Below are 18,420 nucleotides of genomic sequence, written 5' to 3'. Positions count from 1 at the left end.
TTTTATAATATCTGCCAATTCACATACGGCTATATTAGAGTAAAAGGCCAGATTTAACTCTTTATTATTTTAAAAAGACATGCCGACTGTAAGAAGTAATTATGAATGTGCGACATAATGATCACGTTTTAATTACACAGGAATTAGGGCTAGGCTACGTATCATGATGATAGAAACAAATGAAGCGGAACTGTGCATCGTGTGTATCTTGTGTGTCTACGGGTTGTTTATGAGGTTGCGCGTCTCGCGGCGCGTTCATCTCAGTGCCTGTTAGCATTTAGCTTGTTGATAGCGTTATCAGCGCCCCTACTGAGAGGAGAAACTTGCTTCATTTGTATGATGGTTCGCTGAAAAAATAGACTCTTGTTGACGCAAACATGGCGCTATCGATGGAAACGCAGCTCCAGAGCATCTTTGAGGATGTTGTGGTAATTTGTGTCTTTATTATTAACTGGTTTTAAAGCTAACGTTAGTTAGCATGTCAGACAACGTTAGCCTTTTTTCTTTTTATGTTCTCTAATAAACCTGCTGTGCAAATGCATAACCCGAACAGCAGAGCTAAGGTTAGATAGCATTTGCCCCTAAACATAGTTACCGTTACGTTAAGCTATATATATATATATGTATATGTATGTTAGTATTTCAAAACAAGGTTGAGGTTTTTCGACTTTCTGCATTGTGCATAACCTTACAAGTGATGGTTCATTCAATGCACCTTTAATGTGCATACTTCACATACAATGTAACATTATTTCATACTCATTAAGTTACCTCATTTGAAAAGATGTTCATTTTTAAACCATTTGCAAAATTAAAAGTAGTGTTGCTTCTAAACTGCAAGTTTCATTCATAAATTGGGTAAAAAAGATGGGTATGAAAGTAGGATTATTAATATAGCATTTACTCACTTTAAACTTAGATAAGTCTGACATATGACTTCCATGTTTACTGAGCTACAGTCTATGGTGCTGAGGCAAAAGAGCAGATAACTGTTTTTATTGGGATTACTGTTATTATGACAGAAGTGGAAAACTGATCCAAAACAATGTAAACGTATTTTCCTTCGACATAATATTTTCTTTTTCTTCTCCTTTCCTCAGAAAACTGAGATGATCGAAGAGGCCTTCGCTGGGTAAGATGACTCCAAACACGCTCACGCCTCCTGTCGTTTTGTTATTTTAAGGTTGAAGCAGGTCTTAGCAGAAAAAATACATAGATAAAAATATCTATTGTGTTGTTTTTAGGATGTTCATGGACACTCCAGAAGATGAGAGGACCAAACTGATCAGCTGTCTGGGAGCCTTCAGGCAATACTGGGGGACTCTGCCACAGGTGTCTAAACACACAGAGACAGACGCGTGCATGCACACAAGATGACGAATGATTGGCTGGATGTATCAATTCCCTCTGTGTCTTTCTGCAGGAGTCTCATGACCAGTGTGTGCAGTGGATAGTGCGGTTTATACACAGCCAGCACAGTCCCAAAAGGATCTCCTTCCTCCATGACTGTCTAGCAATGGCTGTGGAGACCAGTCTGTTACCGCCCAGGTACACACACACACACACACACACACACACACACACACACACAAAAGAAAGTGTGCAGCATGCATGATGTTACAGTCTGGGACTTAAGAATCTAATTTTACACAGTTATTTTGTTTTTGTTTTATTGGTTCATGCTTAGCCTGCAATATCACTGTCAGCTCTTGTCTTTTAGATGTAAAAATAATCGATTAATCATCCTTAGGGTTTATGATAATACCATAATTAACAGCATTTCTTAAGATGCATAAAGTCTTATTAACATGTATCTGCAGGTAATCCGTTTAAAGCTCTGACATAACACCAATGCATTGTGTGCACACTTCTCTGTTATTTGTCTTAATCGTCCATCTAATGAATCTCGTCTGTCTGAAGGACGGTGTGTGTGGCTCTAATAAGCTCTGACAGTTTGGAGTGGGAGAGGACTCAATTGTGGGCGTTAACTTTCAAACTGATTCGCAAGATCATTGGAGGGATGGACTACAAGGTCTCACACACACACACACACACACACACACGCTCCCACACACAGCTGAGATAATTCATCTACAATGATAAGAACATTTCTGGCACATTTGGACGTGCTTTAACAAGTTAATCTCAAAGTTTCATTGTTAAACATTTTCGAGAGACTTGTTGCTGTTATCTCTGCCAGTTGTTGAAGTTTAAATCTCCCGTCACCCGATATGTTTTCATGTTAAGTGTGTGTGTTTCAGGGTGTTCGAGACCTGTTGAAAGCTGTGCTGGATAAAATTCAAACCATTCCGACCACCGTCAGCTCAGCAATAGTCCAACAGCTTCTGGCCGCCAGAGAGGTGTTTTTCTTTAAATCGTTAAATATAATTCTTTATGATTTCCTAACTTGTTTGAATAATTATCTGTCAGCATACCAAATCCATCACGTACACCTCTTACTCTGTGTGTATTCCAGGTGGTGGAGTACATCCTAGACAGAAATGCCTGCCTCCTGCCAGCCTACTTTGCCATCGCAGAAATCAGAAAAATGTATCCAGAAGGACAGCTATCACACTGGGTACGGTAAACTTTCGTGTGTGTGTGTGTGTGTGCAGCTATGATGTCATGTGTGTATAATAAACCCCTCTGTTTTTATTCTCTCTCTCTCCCTCTCTGTTTGTAGCTTCTAGGCAGTTTGATATCAGACTTTGTGGACAGTTTCAGACCCACAGCCAGAATCAACTCGATCTGTGGTGAGAGACGCATAAACACCCCCAGGCCCTTACAAAGTATTGAATAAAATATATCGAGTTTTCAGAGTTTTGTTCTCAAGAGTTCTTGTTTTTTGGCAAACTCTTCTTCATGCATTGCTGAAGTTTTAACAAAGTCAATTCTTTTTTCTTTCTTTTTTACCAAAATATAAACTGAAGGTGAAACGGGGAAATCACACCTAAAGGGTTTTTTATCCAACAAAAGACAAAATGGAGTTTCCATTGAGCAGTGTGTGGCTTACTCAACACTTGCATATACGCCACATTGCATGCGACTCGGACACTACGTGTGCAGTGTGCCTGTTCAGTCATTCCATGTGTGAATGTGTCCACAGGTCGGTGCAGCTTGTTGCCGGTAGTGAACAACAGCGGAGCCATCTGTAACTCCTGGAAACTAGACCCCACTACTCTCCACTTCCCCCTGAGAGGCATGCTGCCGTTTGACAAGGTATCATATTAACATATGTTCTACGCAAGCATTTACTCACACACATACACAGAAAAGCAGTATTAAATTGTATTATCTTGTTTTTTGCAGGACCTGTTTGAGCCACAGACGGGCTTGCTGCGCTATGTATTAGAACAGCCATATTCAAGAGAAATGGTGTGCAACATGTTAGGACTCAACAAGCAGGTACGACAACCGTTTCTGCTACTTTAGCTTCTATTCCAGGCCCCACACCTGCACTCACTGTCCCTTTCACTCTTTAGTTACTCTCCCTTCTCATTTTCCATTCGTCCTCCTACCTGCTCCCGCTGTTCCTTTTCCCTTCTTCTCCTTCTTTTTCATTCTCCTCTCGTCTGTTGTTCCTTTTCTCCTCGACTTATTCTTCGCCCTCATCCTGTTCTGCTCTTTCTGTTTGTTTGTTTTTACCCGGTTTGTACTCTTCATATTCCTTTCCTTTATTTTTTTATTTCTTGTGTCTCCTCCCCACCCTGGTAGCACAGCTATAGAAGACCATATGTAAAGCGAGCCAATGCAGTGAGCTTGACCCATAATGCACTGGTGTTCCTTTTCCCTGTTGGGTTCATGCAGTTTCAACTCAGCCCAGCTCACAGTCTGACCAGCTCTCACAAAGTTTGTTGCTAACTCAATAATCAACACTGACCCAAAGCTCCGGTTTTGATTTTATTTCCTCTCATTTCGAATAAAACAAATAATCCAGTTTGTCTGTTTGAATTGGCTGAGTTGATGCTAACTGTGCTGAACGGACGGTGAACTACCGAGCTCCTTAGTCACCACTTTCTTTCTCTCTGTCTCTCTTTCCCCCCCTCCTCTGTTTCTTTCTCCCTCTTTCTTTGTTTCTCCTTTGTCCTCTGGTTGTGTGTTGTGTTTGTCTGTCTCTCTGCCATGCGCTCTCTAGACTCTGAACATTGCCCAGGTATGTCGTTGTTTCTCTTCCTGGTCACCTGACCCACCCAACTAACCAGCCCATTGGACGCTTAGCTTTTTTTTTTTTTTTTTATAGGCACGCTGATGTCATAGAAATGGGAAACTGGGAAACAAATAAAGAACTTGAGATGGAGTGAAGAGAAATGCGACAGAGCTTGAGATGGTCACAGCAGGGCTTTGTTGAGGCTCAGTAGAAAGAGACGGATGTGGCCGAATAAATACCGGACGAGCAAACAGAAAGCGTGACATGCAGCAGCAGGCTGATCAGTGTTTATGGGTCATTAAACAGCCTTTTTCAATTGTTATCGTATCTCTGATTTGAATACAGCAGCACGATAGGTACACACTACAGTACAATGTATTGATTGAAGCCTCAAAGGCCAATATGTTCTTTTAATATTCAGTATCTGTATATAAGACTATATTCTGGGTAAAACAAGTAACCCTTCCCATAATATAATTCCTGTCAAGTTATAATAGTGCAGGCTTTTATCAAGGGAAAATGAACCATAACTAACTGGTCACCATGAATGCTCATAGAGGGGCAATATTGTTATGTTTAATATTCTCTAATCCATCTTCTAGTATTTTTCTATGTCTCATGTATATTTGCAGTGCTGCGGTCAATGCCCAATTCCCCTAAATGTATCATTTAAGATTATTTTACAATCCTGGATTGTCCTTAAAGTCAACTGAGCTAACGTACGCTCATCATACAGGTTTTATTTCAGACTGAGACAGCTAATTTATTCTCTGGACTTTAGTTTTGAGCTCCAGTCATGTCTGTGGTTCCAGCTCACCAGCCTACATCAAGTAGTCCTCATTCAAACCCTGCTGTTGACATTTCAAGTGCTGCTGCACTGCATGTGTGAATGTAGTCTGGTGGTCCTTTGCCTGTTGTTGGTGAGGTCCTCTCGTGTCTGACCTCATGCTGCTTTCTGTTGTGCTGACCTGAGCAAAACCACTCTATTTACACTAAATAGTGGTCTTGACTCTTATAGCAATGTAGTTTATTATGCTTTGGAAATTGCAATTCAAGTACACTGCAATGGCCAGGCAGTAATCACAGGAAGAGCAGCTCTATATCTAAATCGGTGTCAATGTGTTTATTGTCAGGGAGGCGTTGTGAGTCGGTGGATCTTCATGATTTTCTCATCGGCATTTCTTCTTCTCCGTTGAAACTCACTTTTGACGCTGCAGTAAATTGACGCTTGTGCCATCGAGTCAATTCATTGCATGAGCGGAAAAGATAAAAGCAACGTGAATTAGTGTTGTGTAATTTGTAGAGTCCACGCTCTGCTAACTTCCTTTGTAATGGTCCATATGCTTATCTTCTTCCCAAAGAGTGCGTCTTGTCTTCCCGGGTTAGAGATGCTTCTGTGATTCCGAAGTTCACTTTGAAGCAGCGCACACACTTACATTGCACGTGCACAGACTGCTTCAAAGGACAGGAGACATGGAAACATTACAAAGCGAAGATAACGCTTCGTACACTCCTTTTTAGTTTTTTGATCAGGGTTTTGCTCCGGTCAGCCAATGAGTGATTGGCTGTCTGAGTGGATGAGTGAACTCTGACCTGTGTGGTGTTCATTAGTTGGCGCGTGGTTGATTTCTTGTTGTTTTTTCCTCCAGTTTGTACCTTTTGCATCACATTCTTCATTAGTGGCACCAAATGAACTACAACCAACAGCTTCTCTGCTCATTCATGTCGACAAGACTTTTTAATGCCGATCACGAAATTATCAAAATGATTGAAGAGGGCCTAAATAAGAAGCTGTTCTTTCTTAAGAGAATAATTCAAAGGTTAAAAACAATACATAAATGCTTCACAAGATGACTACAGTTTTAATTTATTTATATATTTCATTCAAACATTTTATTGTTCTCAGCTCCTCGGATTATTGGGTTACATAATTTAGATCAATTCCACTGATTTGAACACAGTCTGAACTGAACCGTCAGTTGCAGATGTTTAACTGTTTGACAGTTGATGACCAGTATTGATCTCTACCAGGGCCAGATGTTTAACTGTTTAACAGTTGATGACCAGTATTAATCTCTAGCAGGGCCAGATGTTTAACTGTTTAACAGTTGATGACCAGTATTAATCTCTAGCAGGGCCAGATGTTTAACTGTTTAACAGTTGATAACCAGTATTAATCTCTAGCAGGGCCAGATGTTTAACTGTTTAACAGTTGATGACCAGTATTAATCTTTAGCAGGGCCAGATGTTTCCTACTGGGAAACATGTGGGTTGAGAGAGAGTTACATTGAAATGAATTTGTTGTGGACACACATCAGTTTGCCATTGGTGGACTTGTCCGTAGGAGAGGTGGAGTATAGACCAGCCACTGGTGTGGTTTCACTGTAACTGGCTTCGGGCCATTGGGCTGATTTCTTTGCACAGTAGACGGAAGATATTCCTGTGGATCCCTCTCTCTTTCTCTCTCTTTTTCTTTGTTTTTCTCTTGCCCTCTCTCTTAATGTGTTTGCATGTTTGTGTGTTTGGTGGCAGAGGAAGAGAAGTGATGGTCAGCCTCACAATTTCTCTTCTTCTATCCAATCACAACCCCTCCCCACCTTCCCCAACCCGTGAGCCTGCATGCAGGATGGTGTTGCACTCTTTGCTGTTTGGTTTGCTGTGCCGTTCTTTGTTCTATTGTACTGCTGTGCTGTTTCTTGCTGCGTCGTGTGAAAGGGGCTCTGTTAAGTCCTACAGTGGTGGCCACTGCCGAGACACACACTCCTTCTGTCTGTCTGGTGGGTGTGAAGTTAAGTTCCCCACCCTGGGTTAACAGGGAAACGTCAGTAATAGTACTTTTTCATGCAACTCAACAATTGAGCTCTGTGAATAATGCTTCAGTCCAGCACTGGTTTAAGGTGCCGTGTCTACACTGTTACCCGCATGGTGCGTAAACTCTAGCCCGTGCAGAAGAGTCCACTTGGCCCCTGTGCAGAGTACTATATGGCCACTTGAGGCTCGCTCCAAAAGCGAGTCCATCTCCATAAACCCTGCCGTGTTAAAATGCCCCACTTTACAGTCGAAGAAAACGTTTTTGGTCTCTTTAGTAGCGATGCTAATTTTGATATATTTGAATAACCGTTCCTTGTTAACCAATCATGAACTTGTCAACCAACAAGTTTAGTGCCAACTAGTTTTCTGTCGTTGTCTTCCGGCAAAAGTCACATGACACCATAAACAAACGGACCGGTTCAAGAAAAGGTTCACAACAAAGTTTATTTTCTCTGTAGGGTTCGATCCATAATGTTGTCGTTCAAGTACTTTTAGTGTCAGTCAATTGACAGAGAGGAATGGCCCCGAGCAGTTACATTGCAGCCCGTTTAGCGGCTGCCGTCTGCAGCGGTGTCGCTCAATACTGGAGCAATTTCAAAAGAATGTTGTGCCCATTAGTCACTTAGATGCAAAAACCTTTTAAGACCTTGTTAATCTGTCTCCCCCTCTCTCCATTATCTCCCTTTTGGCCATTTTTTTCTGACCTCTTGATTCCCTTCCCTCCTTCCTTCCTTCCCTCTCTTCACCCCTCTTTCATCAAGTCCCCTCCACATACGGAAGTCTCAACATTGTTGGCTCAGATACCCCAACGAGGTTCACACAGTGTGTAGTTCTGTAAGGAAAATGTTTTGATCCTACATGATTTGATCAGTCCAGAAAAACCGGTAATACCACAAGACTTCTGCTGAGTTCAGGTTTGCAATATATGCACATTAATCAACGTGTAAGTGTGGCGGTCATTAACTGCAGTCCTTTGGCAGGATGTTCTGAAACCAATTACATCCTCGTCATGTTGATATTTATTTGTCCGGATTAGCTTGTGAGTTCGGTGCTAATTGGCCGCCGTGTGTTGACTCTCAAATATCACAACGACCCTCGAGCACATGAACCTCCCTCTGCGATTGATCCACGTAACACCTTCAAGTAAGATTGTTGCTCTGGAGCTGCAGCAGAAGATTTGACAAATATCTCACCGGTCCAAAATGACGATTTACCGGAGCTAAGTGGACACTACATGTTTCTACATGATGACATCGTATGGAGATGAGCAGTGTATGGGGAGGAGGGGGGAAAGGTAAATGTGGAAAGGAGGCCACAGGTTTACTCAGCTGACAGAGGCAGGAAGGAGAGGCCGGGCTGCATGCAAGGGATGGGAAGTGTTTTTTACTGTAAGTCAATGTCGAACAAAAGGATTCAAATGAAAAAGTGTATGTGAAGTAATTTAACCATGGTCTCTCCCTCCCTCTGTCTTTCTTTCTTCTCCCTTCCTTCCCCTCTGTCTTTCCACGTTTCCCCTCACCCTTTTCTCTCTCTGTCCTCTGACGTCTTTCCCTCCCTTTCTCTGTTTAACTTCCTCTCTCTCACGCCCACTTTTTTCTTTATCCTTTAACACTCCCCTCCTCCTCCCCCCCCGTCAGCATAAGCAGCGTTGCCCGGTGCTGGAGGAGCAGCTGGTGGACCTCGTGGTGTACGCCATGGAGCGCTCCGAGACCGAGGAGCACTTTGACGCCGACATCGGCGGAACCAGCCAGCTGCTGTGGCAGCACCTCTCCTCCCAGCTCATCTTCTTTGTGTTGTTTCAATTCGCAAGCTTCCCTCACATGGTGCTGTCGCTGCATCAAAAGGTAAGAGGAGAGGACATGGCACAGGAAGGAAGAGCTCATCCAAATAATGGGTAAAAGCTTTTTGTCTTGGTTTGAGCCAACCCTAACTATTAAGAGTAGTCAAAGAGGAAACGACTAACTGTTGGGATCCATTCAAGATAAATGTAGAACCATCTGCCTAAAGGAGTAAGTTAATACCTGCTCTCTATTGCTCTGAAATGTTGGTAAATTAAATGTGCAAGGCAAATTGAAAAGTGAGTGTTTAAATGATAAAACATGTCTGCTGATGTGACCCTTGGTGTTGAGTGTTTCTTTCTCTGTAGCTTGCAGGCAGAGGTCTCATAAAAGGGAGAGACCACCTGATGTGGGTCTTGCTCCAGTTCATATCAGGAAGCATTCAGAAGAACGCTTTAGCGGACTTCCTGCCCGTCATGAAGCTGTTTGACCTGCTTTACCCAGAAAAAGAGGTACACATCTGCCCTGATTTCTACCTGGTTACGATCGTCATTACTATATTTGATTGGCTGTAGTGCAGTAGTAGTTTTGGTTGGAGAAGTAGAAGTGCTCGTGGTCTGATTTTATTCTATCAGTGAGAACTTTGTTCTCTCCCCCTCCAGTGTATTCCAGTTCCAGACATTAACAAGCCTCAGTCAACTCACTCCTTCGCCATGACCTGCATCTGGATCCACCTGAACCGCAAAGCTCAGAACGACAACTCCAAACTCCAGATACCCATCCCACACTCTCTGAAACTACACCATGAGTACGCATCTTTAAGGAATGGATCCTCAAACACTGTGCTCAGTTAATAGCTGAAATACAATGGAAGCAAACATGTTTCCGCTTCCCTCCCTCTTGCCTTGTTAGGTTTCTCCAGCAGTCGCTGCGTAACAAGACTCTGGGCATGTCCGACTACAAGATCGCCCTGCTGTGCAACGCCTACAGCACCAACTCCGAGTGCTTCACTCTGCCGATGGGCGTCCTGGTGGAGACCATTTATGGAAACGGGTCTATGAGGATCAACCTACCCGGCACCAACTGTATGGCGTCGGGCTCCGTCACCCCGCTGCCCATGAACCTGCTGGATTCACTCACCGTGCACGCAAAGATGAGGCAAGGGAACGCAAACGACGTACAGATGAATTACTGGCACAAAACAAACGATATGACGATGATTTAAAGAAGAATAGAACATGCGTGATACAGATCATCTAGCAAAATGCTTCTCTTTGTTTGCCTGCCCTCCAGTCTGATCCACAGTATCGCCACTCGGGTCATAAAGTTGGCCCAAGCCAAGTCCAGCATCACCCTGGCCCCCGCACTGGTGGAAACATACAGCAGACTGTTGGTCTACATGGAGATCGAGTCACTGGGCATCAAAGGATTCATCAGTGAGTTACAGACACATTTTGGATTCACCGCCGTGTTGAGGAGTTTGTTCATTTAGGACTCAAAGTGTAATCTGCATACCTGACTTCTGCATCACTTCATCATGTTCCCTGAAGAACAATTGCCGGCTGTTACAGGAGTGCTGTAACTCTTCCAGCATTTGAATTCAGTCATCGCTGCATGTCCACTGGGTTGCATTTTGAGCAGGTTTCTTGTCTCTTCGGGCCAGCAGACGCATGTTGAATAATGTGACACTCTCTTGTCCGTTCAGGCCAGTTGCTGCCCAACGTGTTTAAGTCTCACGCGTGGGGAATCCTCCACACGCTACTGGAGATGTTCAGCTACAGGATGCACCACATCCAGCCCCACTACAGAGTCCAGCTTCTGAGTCATCTGCACAGTCTGGCTGCTGTGCCTCAGACCAACCAGAACCAGCTGCATCTGTGGTGAGGTGATCATACGTTCAACATAATTACTGAAACACGCATGATTGTATAACTAAACAAACTGTTTGGTACTGCTCGCTCGTCGTCTGTCTTTGTGTCTTTGTGTCTCCGTCCTCAGTGTTGAGAGCACAGCTCTGCGGTTGATCACAGCTTTGGGGAGTTCAGAGGTTCAGCCCCAGTTCACCCGCTTCCTCAACGACCCAAAGACGGTTCTGTCCGCCGAGTCTGAAGAGCTGAACCGAGCCCTGATCCTCACTCTGGCCCGAGCCACACACGTCACAGGTAGCGCTCGCGCTGCTTTCACTTATTTAGCTCGTTTGCTTTTACTTTATTTTCTTGCTCTGTCTTTTGCTCTTTTCTTTCATGTAATTCTCCGGTTTGTTTCAAGTTCAAGACCGTTGGTCTGGTTCTGCCGAAGTAGCAATAAAAAAAGCAACATGCATAACGAACTCGTATTAAAAATACATCTAAATACAAGAGTAAAAGGTGAACACGATATTCTAAATACAATCCAGCATTGTTCAGCAGGATCACTATAACAGCGTCGTCGGCACACTTCTCAACGCGCTGGCTGTCAAACTCTCAGTCATCGGTAGACATAGGACAGAGGATGCGGCCTTTAGAGACACGTTCGTTTCCTGTCTCTCGATGAGTCCCGTTAGCGACGAGGTCCACAATGTCGGAGTCCAACCCAAAGCGCTCTGTGAGCTTCTGCACCAGCAGGTGGGGCTGTGTGGTGGAGAAAGACAAATGAAAAGTCAGCTTTTTACTCCCCTCTATGTGCTTGTATATGTAGTTGAAGGACAGGTGTGTCACCGTGTACAGAAAAGGGAGATGAAATGAATTTCTTTGCTGAAGTTGTGGACATTAAATCTTTATTTCTGCCTGTTATCTTTATTTATTTATTTATTTTATTTTATTTTATTTTATTTTATTTATTTATTTATTTATTTATTTATTTATTTATTTATTTATTTATTTATTTATTTATTTATTTATTTATTTATTTATTTATTTATTTATTTATTTATTTATTTATTTATTTATTTATTTGTTTGTTTGTTTGTTTGTTTGTTTATTTATGTGGCCTGCTTTGTGTAGACTTTTTCACAGGGTCCGACTCCATCCATGGGACTTGGTGTAAAGACATCCTCCAGACCATCATGAACTTCACGCCTCATAACTGGGCCTCACACACACTCTCCTGCTTCCCTGCTCCACTACAGGTGCACTATGGTCACTTGGGCATGAATGACGCTGACACATTCACTTTTATTTCACCTCAAATCAGATGGATTAATCCTGTAATCATGACTCCCACCTCTCTCTCTGCCCCTCAGGCGTTCTTCAAGCAGAACAATGTTCCTCAGGAGTCTCGATTCAACCTGAAGAAGAACGTGGAAGAGGAGTACAGGAAGTGGAAGTCCATGGCCAACGAGAATGACATCATTACCCACTTCTCCATGCAGGGCTCGCCCCCACTGTTCCTCTGTCTGCTGTGGAAGATGCTGCTGGAGACGGACCACATCAACCAGATAGGCTTCAGGTTTGATGGCATGATTCGGTGTCTCTACAGATACACTGAATACACTCAAACGTGTATTCATTATATACACATATACAGACACATTGTACACACAGATTCTATAAAAGATGTACAGAAAAATATATTTAAAATATCAAATTAAAAGCAAATCTTCCACAGCACGAGCTCAGTTGCCACCATTTCTTCCCCTTGTGTTACATTCGATGTCTCAGACACCACAGAGTGCCTTTTGATGCAGCATGTGGTAATGATGCATCGCACCACTGATGTTCAGGCATTTTGTTAAAACTAATTGGCCCGAGGGGGCGGGAGGGGAGGGAGTTCCCAAATCCCTGAACAACATCTGTGGCTAATTGATCCAGTGGGAGTGTACCGTGTTGCTTTGACATGATGAGCTCACTCCCGCCTGCTTTTGTGTCCCTCAGGGTCTTGGAGCGTATCGGGGCTCGTGCACTGGTGGCTCACGTGCGCACATTCGCAGACTTTCTTGTCTATGAGTTTTCAACATCGGCCGGAGGACAGCAGCTCAACAAGTGCATTGAAATACTCAACGACATGGTCTGGAAATACAACATCGTCACCCTGGACAGACTCATTCTGTGTCTGGTGAGGAGAAACTTGCATATATAGAAATATATATATTTATATTATGTAGAAGGTCTTTGTGTCTCACTTCCCTTCTCCTCTGCGTCCAGGCGATGCGTAGCCATGAGGGCAATGAGGCTCAGGTTTGCTACTTCATAATCCAGCTGCTGCTGCTGAAGCCCAACGACTTCAGGAACCGAGTCAACGATTTTGTCAAGGAGAACGCTCCTGAGCACTGGCTGCAGAGTGACTGGCACAATAAGCACATGAGCTACCACAAGGTACACAAGAACTCGCTGGTGGTTGTTTGTTTTGTCAGAAGTTAAATAGTAAACTTACATCCTCACCACAGAAGATCCATCTGATTCAGACACACCTCATCAAAAGAAACACGGGTCAGAAGTAAACAATGTTTGTTGTTTCTTTCTTAGAAATACCCAGAGAAGCTGTACTTTGAGGGACTTGCGGACCAAGTCAACCCTCCCATGCAACTGCAGCCTCAGTACCTGCCCATCTACTTTGGCAACGTGTGCCTGCGCTTCCTGCCCGTCTTTGACATCGTCATCCACCGTTTCCTGGAGCTTCTTCCCGTCTCCAAGTCTCTGGAAACGCTGCTGGACCATTTGGGAGGGCTGTACAAGTTCCACGGTGAGTACGGACCATCTCCTGGGATGTGAATGTGTTGGCCAGTGTCTGTGCACACCGATGTGTCTTTACTTCTTTGTGTGTGCGCAGACCGCCCAGTCACCTATTTGTACAACACACTTCACTACTACGAGCGGCATCTGAGAGACAGAACCAACCTGAAGAGAAAGCTGGTGCACGCCATCATGTCTTCACTGAAGGTAGGAGGACACGCACACACCCGGAGACGAGACCTGGTTATGTAACAACTTAGAGGCTTTATCATTTATCAAAACATACATGTCTGTCTTGTTCGTCTTTTCTTTTACTCTCTCATATATGTGGTATCTTGTTTTATCTTCTAGGACAACCGCGCCCCAGGGTGGTGCCTTAGTGAAACCTATCTGAAGTTAGGCATGACCGCCAGAGAGGACAACGTGTGGATCCCTGACGACACCTACTACTGCAAGCTGATTGGACGCCTGGTGGACAATATCCTTCATTAATCTCCCACTGCTGGTGGAACGTTCCTCTCTCTAACTGGCCCTGATACTGGCTGATAAAACACCCTGGGGCACCTGAATAATACATTTACCTCACTGCCAATGCTTCTAGTAGTAGTCCCTTGACGCCTCTTTGCTTTAAAGTCAGAAAGATCGTGTTTTTACGACTTAATTTAATCTCTTTTATTGCAGCCAATGTAGTTTATACTACAGAGCGGGAAACAAGATGGAAGTGGTGTCTCGTGGATTGGTAGACGGCATGTAATTAAACCAGGGACACGCCCACACACTCATGCCTCTGTCGGACCTTGTGTCCTCCACTAGCGATGTTCAGCCTCCCTAACTCTCTCTCACCCATGGCTGGCAAGTCACCTGGTCCCTTCCCCAACTGTGACTGGAGGTTCAACGAGTTCCCCAACCCCGCGGCCCACGCCCTGCACGTCACCTGCGTGGAGCTGATGGCTTTGGCCGTGTCGGGAAAAGATGTCGGCAACGCTCTGCTCAATGTTGTGTTGAAGAGGTACAAAAGACTCTTAATGGCTTGGATGTGTGTACCGGTGAGATAAGAGTTTGACGTTGATTACCGATGATTCAAAACATCTTTCAGCCAACCTCTGGTTCCCAGAGAGAACATCACAGCTTGGATGAATGCCATTGGACTTGTGATAACCGCACTTCCTGTAAGAATACACACTCACAAATGATTAACATAGTCCTTAACTATTTGATGAATTCACACCGAGTATTCCCCATGACCACCTCCATCTGCCCTCCTCCAGGAGCCGTACTGGATCGTTCTCCACGACCGCATCGTGTCTGTGATCGGCTCCCCGGTACTGACATCAGAGACCGAGTGGGCAGGTTATCCCTTCGCCTTGCTGGACTTCACGGCCTGCCACCAGAGCTACAGCGAAATGAACTGCAGTTACGTGCTAGCATTAGCGCACGCCGTGTGGCACCACTCGTCCATCGGGCAGCTGTCTCTGATCCCCAAGTAAGGAAGTCTTCCTCCGTCTCTGTCCTGTTCCTCCCACCGCATCATCCTCATGTCAGTAATGGTTGTCATGTCATCGTGCGTGTGTGTGTGTGTGTGTGAAGGTTCCTGTCGGAGACGCTGAAGCCCGTCGTGCAGACGGAGTTCCAGTTACTGTACGTGTATCACCTGGTGGGGCCGTTCCTGCAGCGCTTCCAGCAGGAGAGGACACGGTGCATGTTGGAGGTCCACGCAATAATAATTAAAACACATAAAATGATGCACAATAATGTTCCCTTTAACTTCAGTGTTATTTGTTTAGCTTTACGAGTGAAAAGTGATTGTTCTACCAAATTTACTTGACAGAAAAATGTTTCAGTTGCAGATTTAGATTTGACTCATCAAGAAAGCTCCACCATGAACAGACAATAGAATATATCGAATAATTAATAACTTTAAGGATATTGTCTGATGCCTCTTTCACTTGACGTAAACATTTGAAAGCAGGATGTTTCGGTGTTAATAGCTTTACTTTCGAAACATGTTTGAGTACCTCTCATGCCATTATTCACAGTTAGAGGAAGGTTGAACAATTTGCAAGACCGTGTTCGTCTGGGGACGTAGATCGGATGAGCGGTTCCCGAGATATGCATATGATGGTAAGATGTTCACTTTTTAAATATGTGCTGGTTTTGTGTGCGTTTCAGATCGGCGTGGCCTTCTACGAGATGCTCCAGGCGGTGGACCAACACTGCCAACATCTCAGCTACATGGACCCAATCTGTGACTTCCTGTACCACATTAAATACATGTACACTGGAGACAGCGTGAAGGAGCAGGTGAGCGTCTTTTATTCAAATGTAAACAACCGTGTACAATAAGAAGATAATACAACTGAAACTAGACAAAGAGACCGTCGTCACACAGACTTTAACTAAGATAACAGCTGTGAACCGGCAGCTCCTCAGGAGACAATTGTTTTCATTTTCCCTTTTTAGCTCGAGTTGCCACCTACGCAGCAAGAAGAGTCCCCTCTGGTGGCCAGACCTGACACCAGAGTTAATTGGAGTAGATTAAACTCTAGCTCCGTTGTGCTTAAAGGCTTGGACCGGTCAAATTCATTTAAAAGACAAAACCCGCTGTTGACCACAGAGCTGTGTGTTATTTTGGGTGATGCATGTTGACCTGGTGATTAATCCGTCTACATCTGCGTCTTTAAATCTTCGCTTTATCGCTCTCCGTCGTTTCTCTAGGTGGAGAAAATCATCATGACTTTGCGTCCGGCCATGAAGCTGCGGCTGCGCTTCATCACACACAGCGGCTTGACAGATTCTTCATCATCAGCTGCCACCGCTGCCTCCACCTCCTCCGCCCCTCAGCCCCCCACCTCCGTACTGTCAGCGGCCTCTGCTGTCCCCTCCCCCTCCGCCACACAGCACGCACACGCACCTATGTAGGTAAACACACACACAACCCCAATCACATTTTGGTCAAAGTAAGGTTGAAATAGGTTTATTGTACTTTTATAAGCAACAAACTTGGAGAGCTAATTGTATTCCCTGAGCCTGAATCACAAGTACATCAATTCAATTTACAAAATCTCAACTTCTTTGATAGAATTCAATCGTACTGACTTACTTAGAAAGTATCTATCAACACCCTGTAGAGGAGTCTGTATCTGCTGCTTTCAGGAGGGTCACAAGGACACCTTTTTTATTTTTCTGTTTGTAGTCAACTTTTATATTGTACATTATTGCTAGTTGATTAAAAAAAGATTTTGGTAATCTGAGTTCATCTTTTCATTGATTCTTTCTACCGCGTGTGTGTTTTTTGTGTCAAACAAAGACCGGTGGACTCTGAATCATTCCACGTGATTTCATACATTGTCTGTACAGCCTTCGTCGTTCTATGAGAGTTATGCAAAGCTTCTGTCAGTCTTTGAACTCGTCCACCCACAATCAAAGTAAAGTTTAGTCTTTTTAAAATGCTGTTCCGTTTGTGTTCCTAGCCCTCATTTCTCACTCTGACCGATCATGACCTTTACAACCCAATGTCTGAGAACGCTGAGCCGAGCCACTGGGTCATACAAATTACAATAGAACAACACAGTCGCCTGTCTGACTCCTGCAGGGGAAATCATTTGTGCAGGGTACACAAATCTACCTTCATACTATGAAGGTAGATTTGTGTCTTTATTTTTCAAAAGCAAAAAAAAGTTTCAAAAGCAAAAGAAAGTTTCAAAAGCAAAAATAAAAGTTTTAAAAGCAAAAAAAAAAGTTTCAAAAGCAAAAAAAAAAGTTTTAAAAGCAAATATATAAACTGAGAATAATTTATTTGTTAAAAAAATAAAAGCTTTGGTTTTGAATCCAAAAGTTTTGAATCCAAAAGTTTTGAAACTAAAAGTTTTGAAACTAAAAGTTTTGAAACTCAAAGTTTTGAAACTCAAAGTTTTGAAGCCAAAAGCTTTGGAACCAAAAGTTTTGAAGTCAAAAGTTTTGAAGCCAAAAGCTGAGTTGGGTGTAGTGGGCGGGGCATACGCTGCTGAATGTATCAGGAGTTTCTATTGGTCCGTTTGACTTGCGTCTCGTATCTGCATCATCTACACAAACGGGAGGTTACGTGACATGGAGGTAAGTTGACTGCTCTGTTTTGTCAAAATGATTGTAAATATAGCAGCACTTCACTTTCTTCTCATGTTGTTCGTGTCGTGGAGTCTCTTTTTAAGAACGACATGGAGGGCTGCTGTGTTGACATGTAGCCCCACTGTGGGCGAACGTTACATGCACCTGAGGCATCTATGTTAGCTAAGGTTAGCTACACATGTATGACACAATTTAAAACAAATCCTATGAGCTTGGTTCTCTCTGACCGAGGTAGGTACAGATGACGAGGTTACAACCATGTTACTGTCTTGTATTAAACTTGATGAAGATAAGCTAATGTTGAAATGAGCCATTAAATCCTTAAAACTCTTAACTAGTTAGCTAAAGACATCTCTGGTCGCAAGTCATAAGATAAGTTAGGCGCCAAGTCGGCACTGATTGAAAGTTTAGATTTCCACCCTAATTCTATACCATAGAACTGTCTTAATGAGCATCATATTTAACTGTTTGCATATAAAATGACTGGAGAGATTTATTCTGGTCTACACTTTGTATTTCTCTTCAAGATGCACAAACTGATGGCGACACTGCAGGAGAGGCTTTGACTGTATCCTCAGTCATGCAGTGGATGACTGGTCAAGCTCACAGACATCTGCTTTTGGAAGATCGGCAAACATTCAAACTCACAGTGAAATTTGATCATTGGTGTCTGAACGCCATGCCTAACCACACTGTGTGTTACCCAAGTGTCAGTGCTTGCACAGACACCATCACATTCCCAGTAGCCCACATTAAAGATTATGAATCTTTTAAAACACTCCTGCAAACTGCCATTAAGTATGGTGCAGGATTTGATAGTGTGATAAATGTGTTCAATAGTTGTTGGCAAGAGCATGGTTCTGTGTTGTGTTTCACTTGTGCTTGTTCTTTATGTTTTCTATTCTTTAGTGAAACAAACAAAATGTTCCAG

General features: G+C 43.5%; 1 protein-coding gene across 1 annotated transcript; it reads left to right on the top strand.

The window, feature by feature from the left end:
• The first annotated feature begins 311 nt into the window (after positions 1 to 311).
• Positions 312 to 16,636, top strand: med23 (mediator complex subunit 23). The gene is made up of 30 exons (XM_079290905.1): positions 312 to 428; positions 1,101 to 1,132; positions 1,245 to 1,332; positions 1,424 to 1,548; positions 1,921 to 2,032; positions 2,262 to 2,360; positions 2,477 to 2,578; positions 2,684 to 2,753; positions 3,107 to 3,219; positions 3,310 to 3,405; positions 8,596 to 8,802; positions 9,105 to 9,248; positions 9,399 to 9,544; positions 9,649 to 9,894; positions 10,030 to 10,172; positions 10,442 to 10,616; positions 10,735 to 10,898; positions 11,718 to 11,842; positions 11,957 to 12,162; positions 12,588 to 12,768; positions 12,858 to 13,028; positions 13,179 to 13,395; positions 13,483 to 13,592; positions 13,737 to 13,863; positions 14,229 to 14,394; positions 14,482 to 14,554; positions 14,654 to 14,868; positions 14,973 to 15,093; positions 15,555 to 15,686; positions 16,101 to 16,636. The coding sequence occupies exons 1-30, from the start codon at positions 378 to 380 to the stop codon at positions 16,302 to 16,304; spliced, it is 4,161 nt and encodes a 1,386-aa protein (XP_079147031.1). The 5' UTR covers positions 312 to 377; the 3' UTR covers positions 16,305 to 16,636.
• Positions 16,637 to 18,420: the final 1,784 nt, after the last annotated feature.

Source organism: Melanostigma gelatinosum (assembly GCF_949748355.1).
Source record: "Melanostigma gelatinosum genome assembly, chromosome: 19".
NCBI lineage: Eukaryota > Metazoa > Chordata > Actinopteri > Perciformes > Zoarcidae > Melanostigma > Melanostigma gelatinosum.
Note: the sequence above shows the minus strand (reverse complement) of the source record. Positions and strands in the feature narration are given on the sequence as shown.

What these genes read in the sequence shown, in the direction of transcription:
- med23 (XM_079290905.1), top strand. Translation starts at nt 378, where the DNA reads ATGGCGCTATCGATGGAAACGCAGCTCCAGAGCATCTTTGAGGATGTT. An exon ending in ACTGGGGGACTCTGCCACAG is followed by an intron (nt 1,333 to 1,423) that starts GTGTCTAAACAC and finishes GTCTTTCTGCAG; the next exon opens with GAGTCTCATGACCAGTGTGT. An exon ending in ACCGTGCACGCAAAGATGAG is followed by an intron (nt 9,895 to 10,029) that starts GCAAGGGAACGC and finishes CCTGCCCTCCAG; the next exon opens with TCTGATCCACAGTATCGCCA.